The following is a 19,309-nucleotide window of genomic DNA, read 5'->3' as shown; positions in this document are numbered from 1 at the left end:
CAGAAAAGACCTCAAGTATGAAACATAAAACATTTTTTTTTTGAAAACTCATGGTTGTTCCTCAGTAACCAACTCTGGTTTACTATATAGGGGTAGTATAAATGTTAGAATTTAAGCAAAGACTACCTTACCGCCTTCTAACTGCTATAAGCCACCATTACTCCTACTAAAGAGATTGACATGGACACAGCTTGACCCCAATCCTTGCTTGCAGGGAAAAGTACCCATTAAAGGATTTAAATCTTCAGACACCTTCGCCATCCTTCTGTGATCAAGGCAAAGAGAATGGGGGTTATGGGTAAGGGAAGTGACATTTAACAGCTCTGCTGGGGTGCTCTTTGCCGCCTCCTGCTGGCCAGGAGTTAATATCCCACTAGTAATTAGAATGAATTTGTGGACTTTCCATGCCATAGGAAAGAAAATAATATTACAAGTCAGCATACAGAAGTCAGTAACAGCTGTAAGACATTTTCTGGGCACTGCTACAAATAAATAGTATTATAAGTCAGTAGAGGACAGTAACAGCTGTAAGACATTTTCTGGGCACTGCTACAAATAAATAGTATTATAAGTCAGTAGAGGACAGTAACAGCTGTAAGACATTTTCTGGGCACTGCTACAAATAAATAATATTATAAGTCAGTAGAGGACAATAACAGCTGTAAGACATTTTCTGGGCTCTGCTACAAATAAATAATATTACAAGTCAGTAGACAGCTGTAAGACATTTTCTGGGCACTGCAACAAATAAATAATATTACAAGTCAGTAGACAGCTGTAAGACATTTTCTGGGCACTGCAACAAATAAATAATATTACAAGTCAGTAGACAGCTGTAAGACATTTTCTGGGCACTGCAACAAATTAATATTACAAGTCAGTAGACAGCTGTAAGACATTTTCTGGGCACTGATAAAAATAAATATTATTACAAGTCAGTAGACAGGTCAGTAGACAGCTGTAAGACATTTTCTGGGCACTGCTACAAACAAATAATATTACAAGTCAGTAGACAGGTCAGTAGACAGCTGTAAGACATTTTCTGGGCACTGCTACAAATAAATAATATTACAAGTCAGTAGAGGACAATAAAATCTGTAAGACATTTTCTGGGCACTGCTACAAATAAATAATATTACAAAGTCAGTAGAGGTCAGTAACAGCTGTAAGACATTTTCTGGGCTCTGCTACAAATAAATAATATTACAAAGTCAGTAACAGCTGTAAGACATTTTCTGGGCTCTGCTACAAATAAATAATATTACAAGTCAGTAGACAGCTGTAAGACATTTTCTGGGCACTGCTACAAATAAATAATATTACAAAGTCAGTAACAGCTGTAAGACATTTTCTGGGCTCTGCTACAAATAAATAATATTACAAGTCAGTAGACAGCTGTAAGACATTTTCTGGGCACTGCTACAAATAAATAATATTACAAGTCAGTAGACAGCTGTAAGACATTTTCTGGGCTCTGCTACAAATAAATAATATTACAAGTCAGTAGACAGCTGTAAGACATTTTCTGGGCACTGCTACAAATAAATATTATTACAAGTCAGTAGAGGTCAGTAACAGCTGTAAGACATTTTCTGGGCACTGCTACAAATAAATAATATTACAAGTCAGTAGAGGTCAGTAACAGCTGTAAGACATTTTCTGGGCTCTGCTACATATAAATAATATTACAAGTCAGTAGACACAGGTCAGTAGACAGCTGTAAGACATTTTCTGGGCACTGCTACAAATAAATAATATTACAAGTCAGGACTTGCAAAAGACAATGGTTTCCACTTATCCACTGTAATTATGTAAAAAAATGCTTCGTGCATGAAAGCCAATTACTTTATCACACATTCTGCTACTCTCTTACCTCGCAAAAGACCACCAGCTATAGAAAGTACAATTTAGGGATCGCTCTTTTTAAAATGTAGTCAACGTAGCGGGATAAGCCGCCAATCATAACCACAGAGAAGCTTTGCTGTCCTCACAGGCTACATACAGGACAGGCTTTACTGACCTCACAGGCTACAAACAGCACAGGCTTTGCTGTCCTCACGGGCTACATACAGGACAGGCTTTGCTGTCCTCACAGGCTACATACAGGACAGGCTTTGCTGTCCTCACAGGCTACATACAGGACAGGCTTTGCTGTCCTCACAGGCTACAAACAGCACAGGCGTTGCTGTTCTCACGGGCTACAAACAGGACAGGCGTTGCTGTTCTCACAGGCTACAAACAGGACAGGCGTTGCTGTCCTCACGGGCTACTAACGGGACAGGCTTTTCTGTCCTCACAGGCTACATACAGGACAGGCTTTGCTGTCCTCACAGGCTACAAACAGGACAGGCTTTGCTGTCCTCACAGGCTACAAACAGGACAGGCTTTGCTGTCCTCACAGGCTACAAACAGGACAGGCTTTGCTGTCCTCACAGGCTACAAACAGGACAGGCTTTGCTGTCCTCACAGGCTACAAACAGGACAGGCTTTGCTGTCCTCATGGGCTACAAAACAGGACAGGCTTTGCTGTTGTCACGGGCTACATACAGGACAGGCTTTGCTGTCCTCAAAGGGCTACAAACAGGACAGGCTTTACTGACCTCACGAGCTACTAACAGGACAGGCTTTACTGACCTCACGAGCTACTAACAGGACAGGCTTTGCTGACCTCACGGGCTACAAACACAACAAGCTTTACTGACCTCACGGGCTACAAACACAACAAGCTTTACTGACCTCACAAGCTACAAACACAACAAGCTTTACTGACCTCACGGGCTACTAACAGGACAGGCTTTACTGACCTCACGGGCTACAAACACAAAAGACTTTACTGACCTCATGAGCTACAAACACAACAAGCTTTACTGACCTCATGCGCTACAAACACAACAGACTTTACTGACCTCATGAGCTACAAACACAACAGACTTTACTGACCTCATGAGCTACAAACACAACAGACTTTACTGACCTCATGAGCTACAAACACAACAGACTTTACTGACCTCATGAGCTACAAACACAACAGACTTTACTGACCTCATGAGCTACAAACACAACAGACTTTACTGACCTCACGAGCTACAAACACAATAGACTTTACTGACCTCACGGGCTACAAACACAACAAGCATTACTGACCTCATGAGCTACTAACACAACAGTCTTTACTGACCACATGAGCTACAAACAGGACATACTTTACTGACCTCACAGGCTACTAACAGGACAAGCTTTACTGACCTCACAGGCTACTAACACAACAGACTTTACTGACCTCATGAGCTACAAACAGGACATACTTTACTGACCTCACAGGCTACTAACAGGACAAGCTTTACTGACCTCACGGGCTACTAACAGGACAAGCTTTACTGACCTCACGGGCTACTAGCAGGACAAGCTTTACTGACCTCACGGGCTACTAACACAACAGACTTTACTGACCTCATGAGCTACAAACAGGACATACTTTACTGAGCTCACAGGCTACTAACAGGACAAGCTTTACTGACCTCACGGGCTACTAACACAACAGACTTTACTGACCTCACGGGCTACTAACACTACAGACTTTACTGACCTCATGGGCTACAAAAACAACAGGCTTTACTGACCTCACGGGCTAATAACACAACAGACTTTACTGACCTCATGAGCTACAAACAGGACATACTTTACTGACCTCACAAGCTACTAACAGGACAAGCTTTACTGACCTCACGGGCTACTAACACAACAGACTTTATTAACCTCATGGGCTACAAACACAACAAGCTTTACTGACCTCATGAGCTACAAACAGGACATACTTTACTGACCTTATGAGCTACAAACAGGACATACTTTACTGACCTCATGAGCTACAAAAAAGGACATACTTTACTGACCTCATGGGCTACTAACAGGACAAGCTTTACTGACCTCAAGTCAGTAGAGGACAATAACAGCTGTAAGACATTTTCTGGGCTCTGCTACAAATAAATAATATTACAAGTCAGTAGACAGCTGTAAGACATTTTCTGGGCACTGCAACAAATAAATAATATTACAAGTCAGTAGACAGCTGTAAGACATTTTCTGGGCACTGCAACAAATAAATAATAATACAAGTCAGTAGACAGCTGTAAGACATTTTCTGGGCACTGCAACAAATAAATAATATTACAAGTCAGTAGACAGCTGTAAGACATTTTCTGGGCACTGATAAAAATAAATATTATTACAAGTCAGTAGACAGGTCAGTAGACAGCTGTAAGACATTTTCTGGGCACTGCTACAAACAAATAATATTACAAGTCAGTAGACAGGTCAGTAGACAGCTGTAAGACATTTTCTGGGCACTGCTACAAATAAATAATATTACAAGTCAGTAGAGGACAATAAAATCTGTAAGACATTTTCTGGGCACTGCTACAAATAAATAATATTACAAAGTCAGTAGAGGTCAGTAACAGCTGTAAGACATTTTCTGGGCTCTGCTACAAATAAATAATATTACAAAGTCAGTAACAGCTGTAAGACATTTTCTGGGCTCTGCTACAAATAAATAATATTACAAGTCAGTAGACAGCTGTAAGACATTTTCTGGGCACTGCTACAAATAAATAATATTACAAAGTCAGTAACAGCTGTAAGACATTTTCTGGGCTCTGCTACAAATAAATAATATTACAAGTCAGTAGACAGCTGTAAGACATTTTCTGGGCACTGCTACAAATAAATAATATTACAAGTCAGTAGACAGCTGTAAGACATTTTCTGGGCTCTGCTACAAATAAATAATATTACAAGTCAGTAGACAGCTGTAAGACATTTTCTGGGCACTGCTACAAATAAATATTATTACAAGTCAGTAGAGGTCAGTAACAGCTGTAAGACATTTTCTGGGCTCTGCTACAAATAAATAATATTACAAGTCAGTAGACAGCTGTAAGACATTTTCTGGGCACTGCTACAAATAAATAATATTACAAAGTCAGTAACAGCTGTAAGACATTTTCTGGGCTCTGCTACAAATAAATAATATTACAAGTCAGTAGACAGCTGTAAGACATTTTCTGGGCACTGCTACAAATAAATAATATTACAAGTCAGTAGACAGCTGTAAGACATTTTCTGGGCTCTGCTACAAATAAATAATATTACAAGTCAGTAGACAGCTGTAAGACATTTTCTGGGCTCTGCTACAAATAAATAATATTACAAGTCAGTAGACAGCTGTAAGACATTTTCTGGGCACTGCTACAAATAAATAATATTACAAGTCAGTAGAGGTCAGTAACAGCTGTAAGACATTTTCTGGGCTCTGCTACATATAAATAATATTACAAGTCAGTAGACACAGGTCAGTAGACAGCTGTAAGACATTTTCTGGGCACTGCTACAAATAAATAATATTACAAGTCAGGACTTGCAAAAGACAATGGTTTCCACTTATCCACTGTAATTATGTAAAAAAATGCTTCATGCATGAAAGCCAATTACTTTATCACACATTCTGCTACTCTCTTACCTCGCAAAAGACCACCAGCTATAGAAAGTACAATTTAGGGATCGCTCTTTTTAAAATGTAGTCAACGTAGCGGGATAAGCCGCCAATCATAACCACAGAGAAGCTTTGCTGTCCTCACAGGCTACATACAGGACAGGCTTTACTGACCTCACAGGCTACAAACAGCACAGGCTTTGCTGTCCTCACAGGCTACATACAGGACAGGCTTTGCTGTCCTCACAGGCTACATACAGGACAGGCTTTGCTGTCCTCACAGGCTACATACAGGACAGGCTTTGCTGTCCTCACAGGCTACAAACAGCACAGGCGTTGCTGTTCTCACGGGCTACAAACAGGACAGGCGTTGCTGTTCTCACAGGCTACAAACAGGACAGGCGTTGCTGTCCTCACGGGCTACTAACGGGACAGGCTTTTCTGTCCTCACAGGCTACAAACAGGACAGGCTTTGCTGTCCTCACAGGCTACAAACAGGACAGGCTTTGCTGTCCTCACAGGCTACAAACAGGACAGGCTTTGCTGTCCTCACAGGCTACAAACAGGACAGGCTTTGCTGTCCTCACAGGCTACAAACAGGACAGGCTTTGCTGTCCTCACAGGCTACAAACAGGACAGGCTTTGCTGTCCTCATGGGCTACAAAACAGGACAGGCTTTGCTGTTGTCACGGGCTACATACAGGGCAGGCTTTGCTGTCCTCAAAGGGCTACAAACAGGACAGGCTTTACTGACCTCACGAGCTACTAACAGGACAGGCTTTACTGACCTCACGAGCTACTAACAGGACAGGCTTTGCTGACCTCACGGGCTACAAACACAACAAGCTTTACTGACCTCACGGGCTACAAACACAACAAGCTTTACTGACCTCACAAGCTACAAACACAACAAGCTTTACTGACCTCACGGGCTACTAACAGGACAGGCTTTACTGACCTCACGGGCTACAAACACAAAAGACTTTACTGACCTCATGAGCTACAAACACAACAAGCTTTACTGACCTCATGCGCTACAAACACAACAGACTTTACTGACCTCATGAGCTACAAACACAACAGACTTTACTGACCTCATGAGCTACAAACACAACAGACTTTACTGACCTCATGAGCTACAAACACAACAGACTTTACTGACCTCATGAGCTACAAACACAACAGACTTTACTGACCTCATGAGCTACAAACACAACAGACTTTACTGACCTCACGAGCTACAAACACAATAGACTTTACTGACCTCACGGGCTACAAACACAACAAGCATTACTGACCTCATGAGCTACTAACACAACAGTCTTTACTGACCACATGAGCTACAAACAGGACATACTTTACTGACCTCACAGGCTACTAACAGGACAAGCTTTACTGACCTCACAGGCTACTAACACAACAGACTTTACTGACCTCATGAGCTACAAACAGGACATACTTTACTGACCTCACAGGCTACTAACAGGACAAGCTTTACTGACCTCACGGGCTACTAACAGGACAAGCTTTACTGACCTCACGGGCTACTAGCAGGACAAGCTTTACTGACCTCACGGGCTACTAACACAACAGACTTTACTGACCTCATGAGCTACAAACAGGACATACTTTACTGAGCTCACAGGCTACTAACAGGACAAGCTTTACTGACCTCACGGGCTACTAACACAACAGACTTTACTGACCTCACGGGCTACTAACACTACAGACTTTACTGACCTCATGGGCTACAAAAACAACAGGCTTTACTGACCTCACGGGCTAATAACACAACAGACTTTACTGACCTCATGAGCTACAAACAGGACATACTTTACTGACCTCACAAGCTACTAACAGGACAAGCTTTACTGACCTCACGGGCTACTAACACAACAGACTTTATTAACCTCATGGGCTACAAACACAACAAGCTTTACTGACCTCATGAGCTACAAACAGGACATACTTTACTGACCTTATGAGCTACAAACAGGACATACTTTACTGACCTCATGAGCTACAAAAAAGGACATACTTTACTGACCTCATGGGCTACTAACAGGACAAGCTTTACTGACCTCATGAGCTACAAACACAACAGACTTTACTGACCTCATGAGCTACAAACACAACAGACTTTACTGACCTCATGAGCTACAAACACAACAGACTTTACTGACCTCATGAGCTACAAACACAACAGACTTTACTGACCTCATGGGCTACTAACAGGACAGACTTTACTGACCTCATGAGCTACAAACAGAACAGACTTTAATGACCTCATGAGCTACAAACACAATAGACTTTACTGACCTCACGGGCTACAAACACAACAAGCATTACTGACCTCACAAGCTACAAACACAAAAAGCTTTACTGACCTCACGAGCTACTAACAGGACAGGCTTTACTGACCTCACAAGCTACTAACAGGACAGGCTTTACTGACCTCACGGGCTACAAACAGGACAGGCTTTACTGACCTCATGGGCTACAAACACAACAGGCTTTACTGACCTCACGAGCTACTAACAGGACAGGCTTTCCTGACCTCACAAGCTACTAACAGGACAGGCTTTCCTGACCTCACGAGCTACTAACAGGACAGGCTTTCCTGACCTCACGAGCTACTAACAGGACAGGCTTTCCTGACCACACGAGCTACTAACAGGACAGGCTTTACTGACCTCATGGGCTACAAACAAACTCTACTTTACAGTAACCTGACCTGTCAGTGGGTATTTTAAGTCAGTCAGGCTTGTGTGCAGTCAGATTACAGACTCCCTACAAATCTCCTCCTGAGCTGGAACAACAGGGCACCCCCATACCTGCCCTTTCTGTCGAACTTCTGGATTAATCCTCTTCCTGGGGACAAATCCTCGGTTCACCAGGATAGTGATTCTGTCAGGAACAAAACACAGCATGAGGAGGTTTATGAATGTAAAGCTAATGCAGTAGTGAGCATTACTCACTTAAAGGGCCATAATACCCAAATGTTTAAACACTTGAAAGTGATGCAGCATAGCTGTAAAAAGCTGACTAGAAAATATCACCTGAACATCTCTATGCAAAAAAGAAAGATATTTTACCTCAAAAGTTCCTCAGTAGCCACATCCCATTGTAAAGGATTTCTAAGAAGCATATTAGTATGTCTGTCCTGGGACAGCTTAGGGGATGAGCCTCGTGCACTCTCATATTATTTCACCAATCAGGTAAAGGAAGCTTACTATGAAATCTCATGAGAGTTAAGTCAAATCTCATGAGATCACAGTAAAAGAGTTCATGACCTCAGCACTGCTGATGCTGATTAGCTACAGTACATTTCTTAATTTTTTTATTTTTTTTAACCTGCAGCTGGACAGCAGCTGAGTATAACTTTTTACACAGAACTTACTCTGCTGAGCTGAGGAGATTGTGAGGTAAAATATCTTCCTTTTTTACATAAAGATGCTCAGGTGATATTTTCATGTCAGCTTTTTACAGTTATACTGCATCAGTTTCAAGTGATTTAGCATATGAGTATTATGCATATGCTTAATTACTTGAAAGTGATGCAGCATAACGAACAGGAAAATATCACCTGGACGTCTCTATGTAAAAAAAGAAAATTTATGTTTACCTGATAAATTTGTTTCTTTTTAGACACGATGAGTCCACGGATCATCTTCATTACTTGTGGGATATTCACCTCCTGGTCAGCAGGAGGAGGCAAAGAGCACCACAGCAGAGCTGTTAAATAGCTCCTCCCTCCCTTCCCTCCCACTCCTGTCTAAAAGAACAGGGCGGGCAGTGGACTCATCGTGTCTAAAAAGAAACAAAATTTATCAGGAAAGACACGATGAGTCCACGGATCATCTTCATTACTTATGGGATACAATACCCAAGCTAGAGGACACAGATGATACGGAAGGGACAAGACAGGTAACGTAAACGGAAGGCACCACTGCTTGAAGAACGCTTCTCCCAAAAAGGAAATTTATGCTTGCCTGATAAATTTGTTTCTTTTACGATACGATGAGTCCACGGATTTCATCCTTACTTATCGGATATCACCTCCTGGTCAGCAGGAGGAGGCAAAGAGCACCACAGCAGAGCTGTATATATATCTCCTCCCTTCCCTCCCCCTCCAGTCATTCGACCGAAGTTAGGAAGAGAAAGGAAAAGCCAAGGTGCAGAGGTGACTGAAGTTTAACAAAAATAAAGACCTGTCTCATAAAAACAGGGTGGGCCGTGGACTAATTGTATCGGAAAAGAAACAAATTTATCAGGTAAGCATAAATTTCCTTTTCTTTTACAAAATACGAGTCCACAGATTTTGTCCTTACTTATGGGATACAATACCAAAGCTATAGGAAACGGATGAAAGGGAGGGACAAGACAGGTAACCTAAAACGGAAGGCACCACTGCTTGAAGAATCTTTCTCCCAAAAACAGCCTCAGACGAGGCAAAAGTATCGAATTTGTAAAAAGTGTGAAGAGACGACCAAGTTGCAGCCTTGCAAATCTGTTCAACAGAAGCATTATTTTTGAATGTCCATGAGGAAGCCACAGCTCTAATGGAATGAGCCGTAATTCGAGCAGGGGGCTGCTGTCCAGCAGTCTCATATGCAAACCGGATGATACTCCTCAGCCAAAATGAAAGAGAGGTAGCCGTAGCTTTCTGACCCTAACACTTCCCAGAAAACACAATAAACACGGAAGACGATTGATGAAAATCCTTAGTGGCCTGTAAGTAAAACTTTAAAGCACGGATCACGTCTAAATTATGTAACAGCCGCTCCTTCGTAGAAGAAGGATTAGGACACAAGGAAGGAACAACAATTTCCTGATTAATATTTTCATTAGAACAACCTTAGTAAGAAAACCAGGTTTGGTACGTAACACCACCTTATCGGAATGGAAAACAAGATAAGGTGAATCACATTGTAATGCCGAAAGCTCAGAAACTCTGCGAGCAGAAAAATAGCAACCAAAAATAAAACTTTCCAAGATAACAACTTAATATCTATGGAATGCATAGGTTCAAACGGAACCCCTTGAAGAACATTAAGAACTAAATTCAAACTCCAAGGAGGAGCAATTGGTCTAAACACAGGCCTGATTCTAGTCAGAGCCTGACAAAAAGAATGAACATCTGGAACATCTGCCAAACATTTGTGTAACAAAATAGACAAAGCAGAAACCTGTCCCTTTAATGAGCTTGCCGACAACCCTTTCTCCAATCCTTCTTGGAGAAAAGACAAAATCCTGGGAATCCTAACCCTACTCCATGAGTAGCCCTTGGATTCGCACCATAAAGATATTTACGCCATATCTTATGGTAAATCATTCTAGTAACAGGCTTACATGCCTAATCAAGGTATCAATGACTGAATCAGAGAAGCCTTGCTTAGATAAAAGCAAGCTTGCAATCTCCAAGCAGTTAGCTGCAGATAAACTAGATTCGTATGATGGAAGGGTCCCTGAATGAGAAGGTCTTTCCTCAATGGAAGCTTCCATGGTGGCTGAGATGACATGTCCACCAGATCGGCATACCAAGTTCCTGCGAGGCCACGCAGGAGCGATGAGAATCACCAAAGCCCTCTCCTGTTTGACTCGAGCAATCACCCGGGGAAGGAGAGCAAATGGAGGGAACACATAAGCTAGGCTGAACAACCAAGGCATCCATTAGCTCGTCCTGGAGATCCCTGGACCCGTATCTCGAAAGCTTGGCATTCTGACGAGATGCCATAAGATCCAACCCCGGCCTGCCCCATCTGAGAATCAGGTTGGCAAATACCTCCGGATGGAGTTCCCATTCCCCCGGATGAAAAGTCTGGCTGCTCAGAAAATCAGCTTCCCAGTTTTCCACACCTGGGATGTGGATTGCCAACAGATAACAAGAGTGAGCCTCCGCCCACTGAATTATCTTGGCTACTTCTGTCATCGCTAAGGAACTCCTTGTTCCTCCCTGATGATTGATGTAAGCTACAGTCGTAATGTTTTCCGACTGGAATCTGATGAATTTGGCGGAAACTAACAGAGGCCAAGCCTGGAGAGCATTGAATATTGCTCTCAACTCTAGGATATTGATGGGAAATAGATACTTTGATCAAGTCCATACACCCTGAGCCCTCAGGGAGTTCCAGACTGCTCCCCATCCTATCAGACTGGTGTCCGTTGTCACTATTACCCATGAGGGTCTTCAGAAGCATGTCCCCTGGGATATATAATCCAGCGACAACCACCATAGAAGAGAGTCCCTTGTCTCCTGATCTAGATCTATTTGAGGAGACAAAATTGAATAATCTCTATTCCACTGTCTGAGCATGCTCAGTTGCAGAGGTTTGATATAAAAAACGAGCAAACGGAATGATGTCCATTGCCTCTACCATCAATCCAATTGCCTCCAAGCACTGAGCCACTGACGGCCGAGGATTGGACTGAAGGGTTCGGCATGTATGCAGAATCTTTAACTTTCTGACTTAAGTCAAAAAGATATTTTCATGGATAGAGAGTCGATTAGAGTTCCCAAGAAAAGGAACCCTTGTCTGTGGAACTAGCAAACTCTTTTCTAGATTCACTCTCCACCCGTGAGTCCTTAGAAAGGACAGAACGATGTCGGTATGAGACTTTGTTAGCTGATAAGATGACGCCTGGATCAGAATATCGTCCAGATAAGGTGCCATTGCAACGTCCCGCGGCCTGAGAACCGAAAGCAGAGACCCCAGAACCTTTGTGAAAATTCTGGGTGCCGTGGCCAGACCGAAAGGAAGAGCTACGAACTGAAAATGTTTGTGAAGATCTTTGTGGATAGGAACATGTAGATATGCATCCTTTAGATGGTAGTCATAAATTGACCCTCCTGGATCAATGGAATAATGGTACGAATAGTCTCCATCTTGAGATCTAGGATAGGCATGAAAGTTCCCTCTTTTTTGGGAACTACGAACAAATTTGAATAAAACCCCTGTCCTTGTTCCTGAAGTGGAATGGTACAAATTACTCCCATGGAGGAGGGGTCTCTTACACAGCGTAATAACGCTTCTCTCTTTATCTGGTCTACAGACAATCGAGAAAGAAGAAACCTCCCCAGGGGGAAGAATTTCTGAATTCCAGCTGGTATCCCTGAGACACTATTTCTAACTACCAGGGATCCTGAACATCTCTTATCCAAGCCTGGATGAAGAAAGACAGTCTGCCCCCTACTAGATCCGATCCCAGATTGGGGGCCAATCCTTCATGCTGATTTGGGAGCAGCAGAAGGCTTCTTGGATTGTTTATTCTTGTTCCAAGACTGGGTCGGTCTCCAAGTAGACTTGGTTTATGAATAGTTACCTTCCTGCTTAGAGGAAGAAAGACTTTGTTATCCTGGACTTCCTTGAAAAAAATGTCTGTTCTAATGGAACCAGACAACGAAGGAACCAGTACGCTGCCGCACAAGCAACAGCGGCCATGATAAGCCTACCGCACCTGGAGCTTCCAGATACTGACCAAGTCCGGATCCGATTAACTTCCGAGTTCAGAAGCATCTGTAACCCCTCTGAGGAAGCGTTAGTGAAACGCCGCGTCAGGGGTCTCCTTTTAACCAGCCTCACTCGTTGTTAAAATATAAGAATACCAGCATGCTTAATTAATAATACTAATACAAGACTTAGCCGCTTTAGCTCTGAATAGGCTCTTATGCCAGATATATGTATTTACGCTGAATACTTAAACTGAGTTTAGCCAAACATAGCACAAACAATCTAGCTTTGGTCCGGTGGTTGGTACTGTGCAATAGAGAGATAGGTTCTCTTTATCTCTAAGTTGATTTGTGTTACAGCCTTAGGAGGTATTATAATACTAATAACAGTTAGCACTTGCTAACATACGAAACAAAGAACTAGCCTCTAACTAGAGCTTAGACTTAACTAAGCTATATAACGCTCTATATATATTTTTTTTCATTAATCTTATATTATAAGCTACAATTCACTAGCCCTTTACCTGGTGGAACAATACAATCTAGGGGGCAGTAATAATTTTATAAGCTGGAAATATAATAGATTAAGATTTGTAACAAAAAACTGATTAACTCGAATATACTTGAGAAGGCTATTCTTTGTATACCCTGCAGTATTAAGAATACCGCCCTAGGAATTATTTATCAAGTATTATAAGCATTATCACCATAACCAGAGATATTCAATGGAGAAAATCAGCCACATTAAAACACATTATATTTAGTCATCACACTATTCCATGATTTATCCACCACAGTGTGTGGTTCAAATAAACTATCTGGATTAGTAATTTAAAAACTTTATTGGTTTGGTATAGGCTGTCACCTCCATAGGTGCACAATAGATTGGTGGTACCTAAATATATCAGAAGTTTTAGATTGTTATATTACAAGCAGGTATTTACTGAGCTTAAGCATATATCTACTAATAAAATATAGATTTCTATATAGATGGGCACAATAATTTGGGTACTATTAAAGAGCCAATAAATACCAAAGAGGATTTTGTGATAAAGTATGACTCTTTAGTACACTGCTCATCTGAAATCTATTGCTATAAGCTATACTAAGATCAGTTACAATTTTCTTAAATTAAGAGCATATGCTGTTAATTCAACTAACACAGTGAGAGTGTTTAATTTTCGAGGGCAGCATCACCATCCACAAAAGCTGTCTTTTTAAAAGATACTAATAAAGGTTATATTTTATACACAATAATATTCTTGTTCTTGACGTCACAGTAACCTATAATTCATAACTTAAAATGATATTATCCCAGTGTATATAAGCATCCCTTTTTTTGGGTGACTAACCTGCTTACTCAGCAAGGGTAGTCACAAACTGTACTATCTGTAAGAAATAACTGACCGACTTAAAGGTCTCAAAGTTATCTTCTAAAGAGATCCAGTGCATCAAAAAAATTTCGCGGTAGACAAGTCATAGGTTGCCAATATTGAACAACCCCTCAAACTGTTACCCCTAGGATCCTGAAGGAAACAACTATCTTATCCTTGGCACTGATCTCAGTACGACCTTATATTGACAACCCCCAGGTTATCATTGTCGTCCTGATTAGCTAAAACCTCCCAAAGTAACAGACGGAGGTGAGCTAGCTTAAACCTGAAAGATACAACTTCAGTATCAGCAGGAGGAATTATACTGTCAGAAAATGAGCATTGAGCCTCAGATACTACCAAATTATCCTCTTCCTCACGTCTGGGAGGGGACCTTGAGATAGCAACAACCGTGACAGGAACCTCTCTCACTGAATGGTTATTTTTCCTCTTCCGCTCTCCCTGCAGCATGGGAAAAGCCGACAACGGACTCGCGACCACTTCTCACCAGCGAGAAACAACGTCTTGCAAAGCAACTCCAGGGGAGTCTTGGAGGAAACGCAGGGCACTGAAAGAATGGACGTTATTTTTTTTTTCTTCTATTCCCCCTTAAAAACCAACAATGGAAACCCTAATGTAGCTTTAAATCCATCCAATAACATGGAAAATACACAAGGTGAAGTGCTTAAAGTAAATAAGACAACCCAATTCACGTTTTTATTAAAAAAGTTTTAACAACATAATAAGAGCCTGTCTCTTTAAATAATAAACATAACGTCTAAGGTTAGTGCAACGAACTCCTTAACAATAAATATGTTGACTATAAATGTAGTATGTTTCTCTGACTAAGAGACTTAGAACCCTGCGTGATTCATTGTTAAAGATACAAAGAACTACGCCTGTCACTTCTAGTGTGTCCACCCTTCATGATTTATTCCGAGGTCAGAAGCCCCAAAAACAGTTTCCCAACCTAGCAGTGGAGCGTGATTTACTCTTGCGCTCTCCCTGCTGCTCTAAAAACGGAAGCTACAAAGGACCACGCCTGTTACTTCTAGCGTGCCCAGTACAGAGGAACAAGAGCGCGAAAACATGCCGCGCACATAGCCCCGTTCATCGTGGGTGTAATAAACTAAAAAATTCCCGGACGGCTAAAGCTGTTAAAAAATGGAGACTCCGATATTGAGCAGAGACCCATTTTAACAAAGACCACAAACCTACAGTCATAGTCTAAAAGCATAACACCCAGGGGAATAAACAGCACATCGTAACATGCGCCACATTTTACATGCAATCCCAGAAAAATAAAGCCGTAGTTAGAGCTAGTAAAGAAAGAGAGCCTCTTCTCCACGTCCTTCCAGTGTCTGCAATGCCTGCCCAATAACATGTCCTCCCTCCTAGGGATAATGTTATCTAGTGTCCTATAGAAAAGTGCCAATTGTTCTGTGTGTCCCTCAGAAATAAAAATCAGCACTTACCTTAAATTGCTGCCCGGCAGTAAGGCAGTCCGCTCGGCTTGCGAGGACCTCGCTTTCTCCTCACATTGGCCTGTGGAAATAAAAAGTACTGAGTATATCTCTTCCCTCAGACTTTTACAAGCAGGGCAGCATCAGTATGGGAGGCGCAGTGAGAATTATGTCCCACAAGTTCCCATTGCTTCAAAGCCACCAGATGCTTATCTTTTTACAGAAGAGACTGATCTGGTCTAGGCTACACCCTAGAACAAAGTAGCACACTGTGGCACTACTTAAAAAATAATAAACAATTGATTGAAGAATTTATAACACCTCACTCTGCCACTTCCTATCACTAACACAGGCAAAGAGAATGACTGGAGTGGGAGGGAAGGGAGGAGCTACATATACAGCTCTGCTGTGGTGATCTTTGCCTCCTCCTGCTGACCAGGAGGCAATATCCCATAAGTAAGGATGAAATCCGTGGACTCAACGTATCTTGTAAAAGAAAGCGGCCTCAGCCGAGGCAAAAGTATCAAATTTATAGAATTTCGAAAAAGTGTGAAGAGAGGACCAAGTCGCAGCCTTGTAAATCTGTTCCACAGAAGCTTCATTTTTGAATGCCCATGAGGAAGCAACAGCCCTAGTGGAATGAGCCGTAACCCTCTCAGGAGGCTGCTGTCCAGCAGTCTCATATGCAAAATGGATGATACTCCTCAGCCAAAAAGAAAGAGGTAGCCGTAGCTTTCTGACCTCTACGTTTCCCAGAGAAAATTCCAAATAAAGAAGAGGACTGATGAAAGTCCTTAGTCGCTTGTAAGTAAAATTTTAAAGCACGGACGACGTCCAAATTGTGCAGAAGACGTTCTTTCTGAGAAGGATTAGGACACAAGGAAGGAACAACAATTTCCTGATTAATGTTCCTGTCTGAAACAACCTTAGGAAGAAAACCTAGTTTAGTACGTAAAACTACCTTATCTAAATGAAAAATAAGGTAAGGCGAAGTGTATTGCAACGCCGAGAGCTCAGACACTCTACGAGCTGAAAAAATAGCAACAAGAAATAAAACTTTACAAGATAACTTAATATCTAAGGAATGCATAGGCTCAAACGGAGCCCCTTGAAGAACTAAATTCAGACTCCATGGAGGAGTAACTGGTTTGAACACAGGCCTGATTCTAACCAAGGCCTGACAAAATGATTGTACATCTGGGACCTCTGCCAGACGTTTGTGTAACAAAACAGATAAGGCAGAGGTTTGACCCTTTAGGGGACTTGTCGATAAACCCTTCTCCAAACCTTCTCTGAGAAAAGACAAAATTCTGGGAAACCTAACTCTACTCCATGAGTAGCCCTTGGATTCACAGCAATAGAGATATTTACGCCATTTCTTATGGTAAATCTTTCTAGTTACAGGCTTACAAGCCTGAATCATGGTCTCTATGACCGAATCAGAAAACCCCGCTTGGATAAGATTAAGCATTCAATCTCCAAGCAGTCAGCTTCAGAGAAACTATATTTGGGTGAAGGAAGGGCCCTTGAATGAGAAGGTCCTTCCTCAACGGAAGTATTCAAGCTGGCAGTGATGACATGTCCACCAGATCTGCATACCAAATCCTGCGAGGCCAAGCAGGTGCAATGAGGATCACCGATGCCCTCTCCTGCTTGATTCGAGCAATGACCCGAGGAAGAAGCGCAAACGGGGGAAATAGGTATGCAAGGCTGAAGGACCAAGGAACCGCCAGAGCATCAGTTTCGCCTGGGGATCCCTAGACCTCGACCCGTATCTCGGGAGCTTGGCATTCTGACGAGATGCCATGAGATCCAACTCCGGCCGACCCCATTTGAGAATCAGGTTGGAGAACACTTCCAGGTGGAGTTCCCACTCTCCCGGATGAAAAGTCTGCCTGCTCAGAAAGTACGCCTCCCAGTTGTCCACCCCTGGGATGTGGATCGCTGACAGATGACAAGAGTGGGCTTCCGCCCACCGGATTATCTTGGTTACCTCGGTCATCGCCAAGCAACTCCTCGTTCCTCCCTGATGATTGATGTAAGCCACTGACGTTATGTTGTCCGACTGGAATCTGATAAACTGAGCTGAAGCCAACTGAGGCCAGGCCAGAAGAGCATTGAAGATCGCTCTTCGTTCCAGGATGTTTATAGGAAGAACAGACTCTGCCTGAGTCCAGACTCCCTGAGCCTTTAGGGAACCCCAGACAGCTCCCCAACCTAGAAGGCTGGTGTCTGTTGTCACAATCACCCAGGAAGGTCTGCGAAAGCAGGTTCCCTGGGATAATGATCCAGAGACAACCACTATTGAAGAGAGTCCCTCATCTCCTGTTCCAGGGTTATTCGAGGAGACAAGTCTGCATAATCTCCATTTCACTGCCTGAGCATGTTTAACTGCAGAGGCCTGGAAGGAACCGAGCAAACGGGATGATGTCCATTGCCGCCACCATTAGTCCGATTACTTCCATGCACTGAGCCACTGACGGCCGAGGAGTGGACTGAAGGGCTCAACAGGTATCTAGAATCTTTGATTTCCTGACCTCTGTCAGAAAAATCCTCAGATATAGAATCGATTAGAGTTCCCAAAAAAGTCACCCTTGTCTTCGGGATTAAGGAACTCTTTTCCAGATTTACCTTCCACCCGTGAGTTCTCAGGAAGGATAGTACAACATTGGTATGAGATCTGTCGTCATAAATTGACCCTCCTGGATCAATGGAAGAATGGTACGAATAGTTTCCATCTTGAATGATGGAACTCTGAGAAACTTGTTTAGACTCTTGAGGTCTAAGATAGGTCTGAAGGTTCTCTCCTTTTTGGGAACTACAAACAGATTGGAATAAAAACCCTGCCCCTGTTCCTGTACTGGAACGTGAATAATCCCTCCCAGGGAGGAGAGGTCTCTTACACAATGTAAGAACGCCTCTTTTTTTTATCTTGTTTGCAGATAATCTTGAAAGAAGAAATCTTCTTGGGGGAGGAACATTTTTGAACTCCAGTTTGTATCCCTGAGACACTATTTCTATTGCCCAGGGATCCTGAACGTCCCGAACCCAAGCCTGAACGAAGAAGGAAAGTCTGCCCCCTACCAGATCCGGTCCCGGATTGGGGGCATGTCCTTCATGCTGTTTTGGCTTCAGCAGCAGGTTTCTTGGATTGTTTACCCTTGTTCCAAGACTGGTTGGGTCTCCAAGTAGGCTTAAATTGTTCTGGTTTAGAGCAGGAAGAGAAAGAATTTCCCTTGAAATTTCGAAAGGAACGAAAATTACTCTGTCGTCCTTTCTGTGTCTTTCTCTTATCCTGAGGAAGGAGATGACCCTTACCTCCCGTGATATCAGAGATAATTTCTGTCAGACCAGGTTCAAACAAAGTCTTCCCCTTGTAAGGAATCGCTAGAAGCTTAGACTTAGATGACATGTCCGCAGACCAAGGTTTTAACCATAAGGCTCTGCGGGCTAGGATGGAGAACCCCTTACTCTTTGCTGCCAATTTAGTAATTTGCACGGAAGTGTCCGTAATAAAGGCGTTAGCCAACTT

At 42.5% G+C, this 19,309-nt stretch overlaps 1 protein-coding gene across 2 annotated transcripts in view; it reads right to left on the bottom strand.

The window, feature by feature from the left end:
- The window catches only part of LOC128643001 (surfeit locus protein 1), a 182,515-nt gene that overhangs the window by 81,501 nt on the left and 81,705 nt on the right, over positions 1 to 19,309 (bottom strand). For both annotated transcript variants that reach the window (XM_053695921.1, XM_053695920.1), the window contains exon 6: positions 8,326 to 8,398. In XM_053695921.1, coding sequence (XP_053551896.1) covers positions 8,326 to 8,398 — 73 coding nt within the window. The remainder of the gene's footprint in view (positions 1 to 8,325; positions 8,399 to 19,309) is intronic.

This window comes from Bombina bombina, chromosome 12 (assembly GCF_027579735.1).
Source record: "Bombina bombina isolate aBomBom1 chromosome 12, aBomBom1.pri, whole genome shotgun sequence".
Classification (NCBI taxonomy): Eukaryota; Metazoa; Chordata; class Amphibia; order Anura; family Bombinatoridae; genus Bombina; species Bombina bombina.
This window is presented reverse-complemented; position numbering and strand designations above follow the sequence as displayed.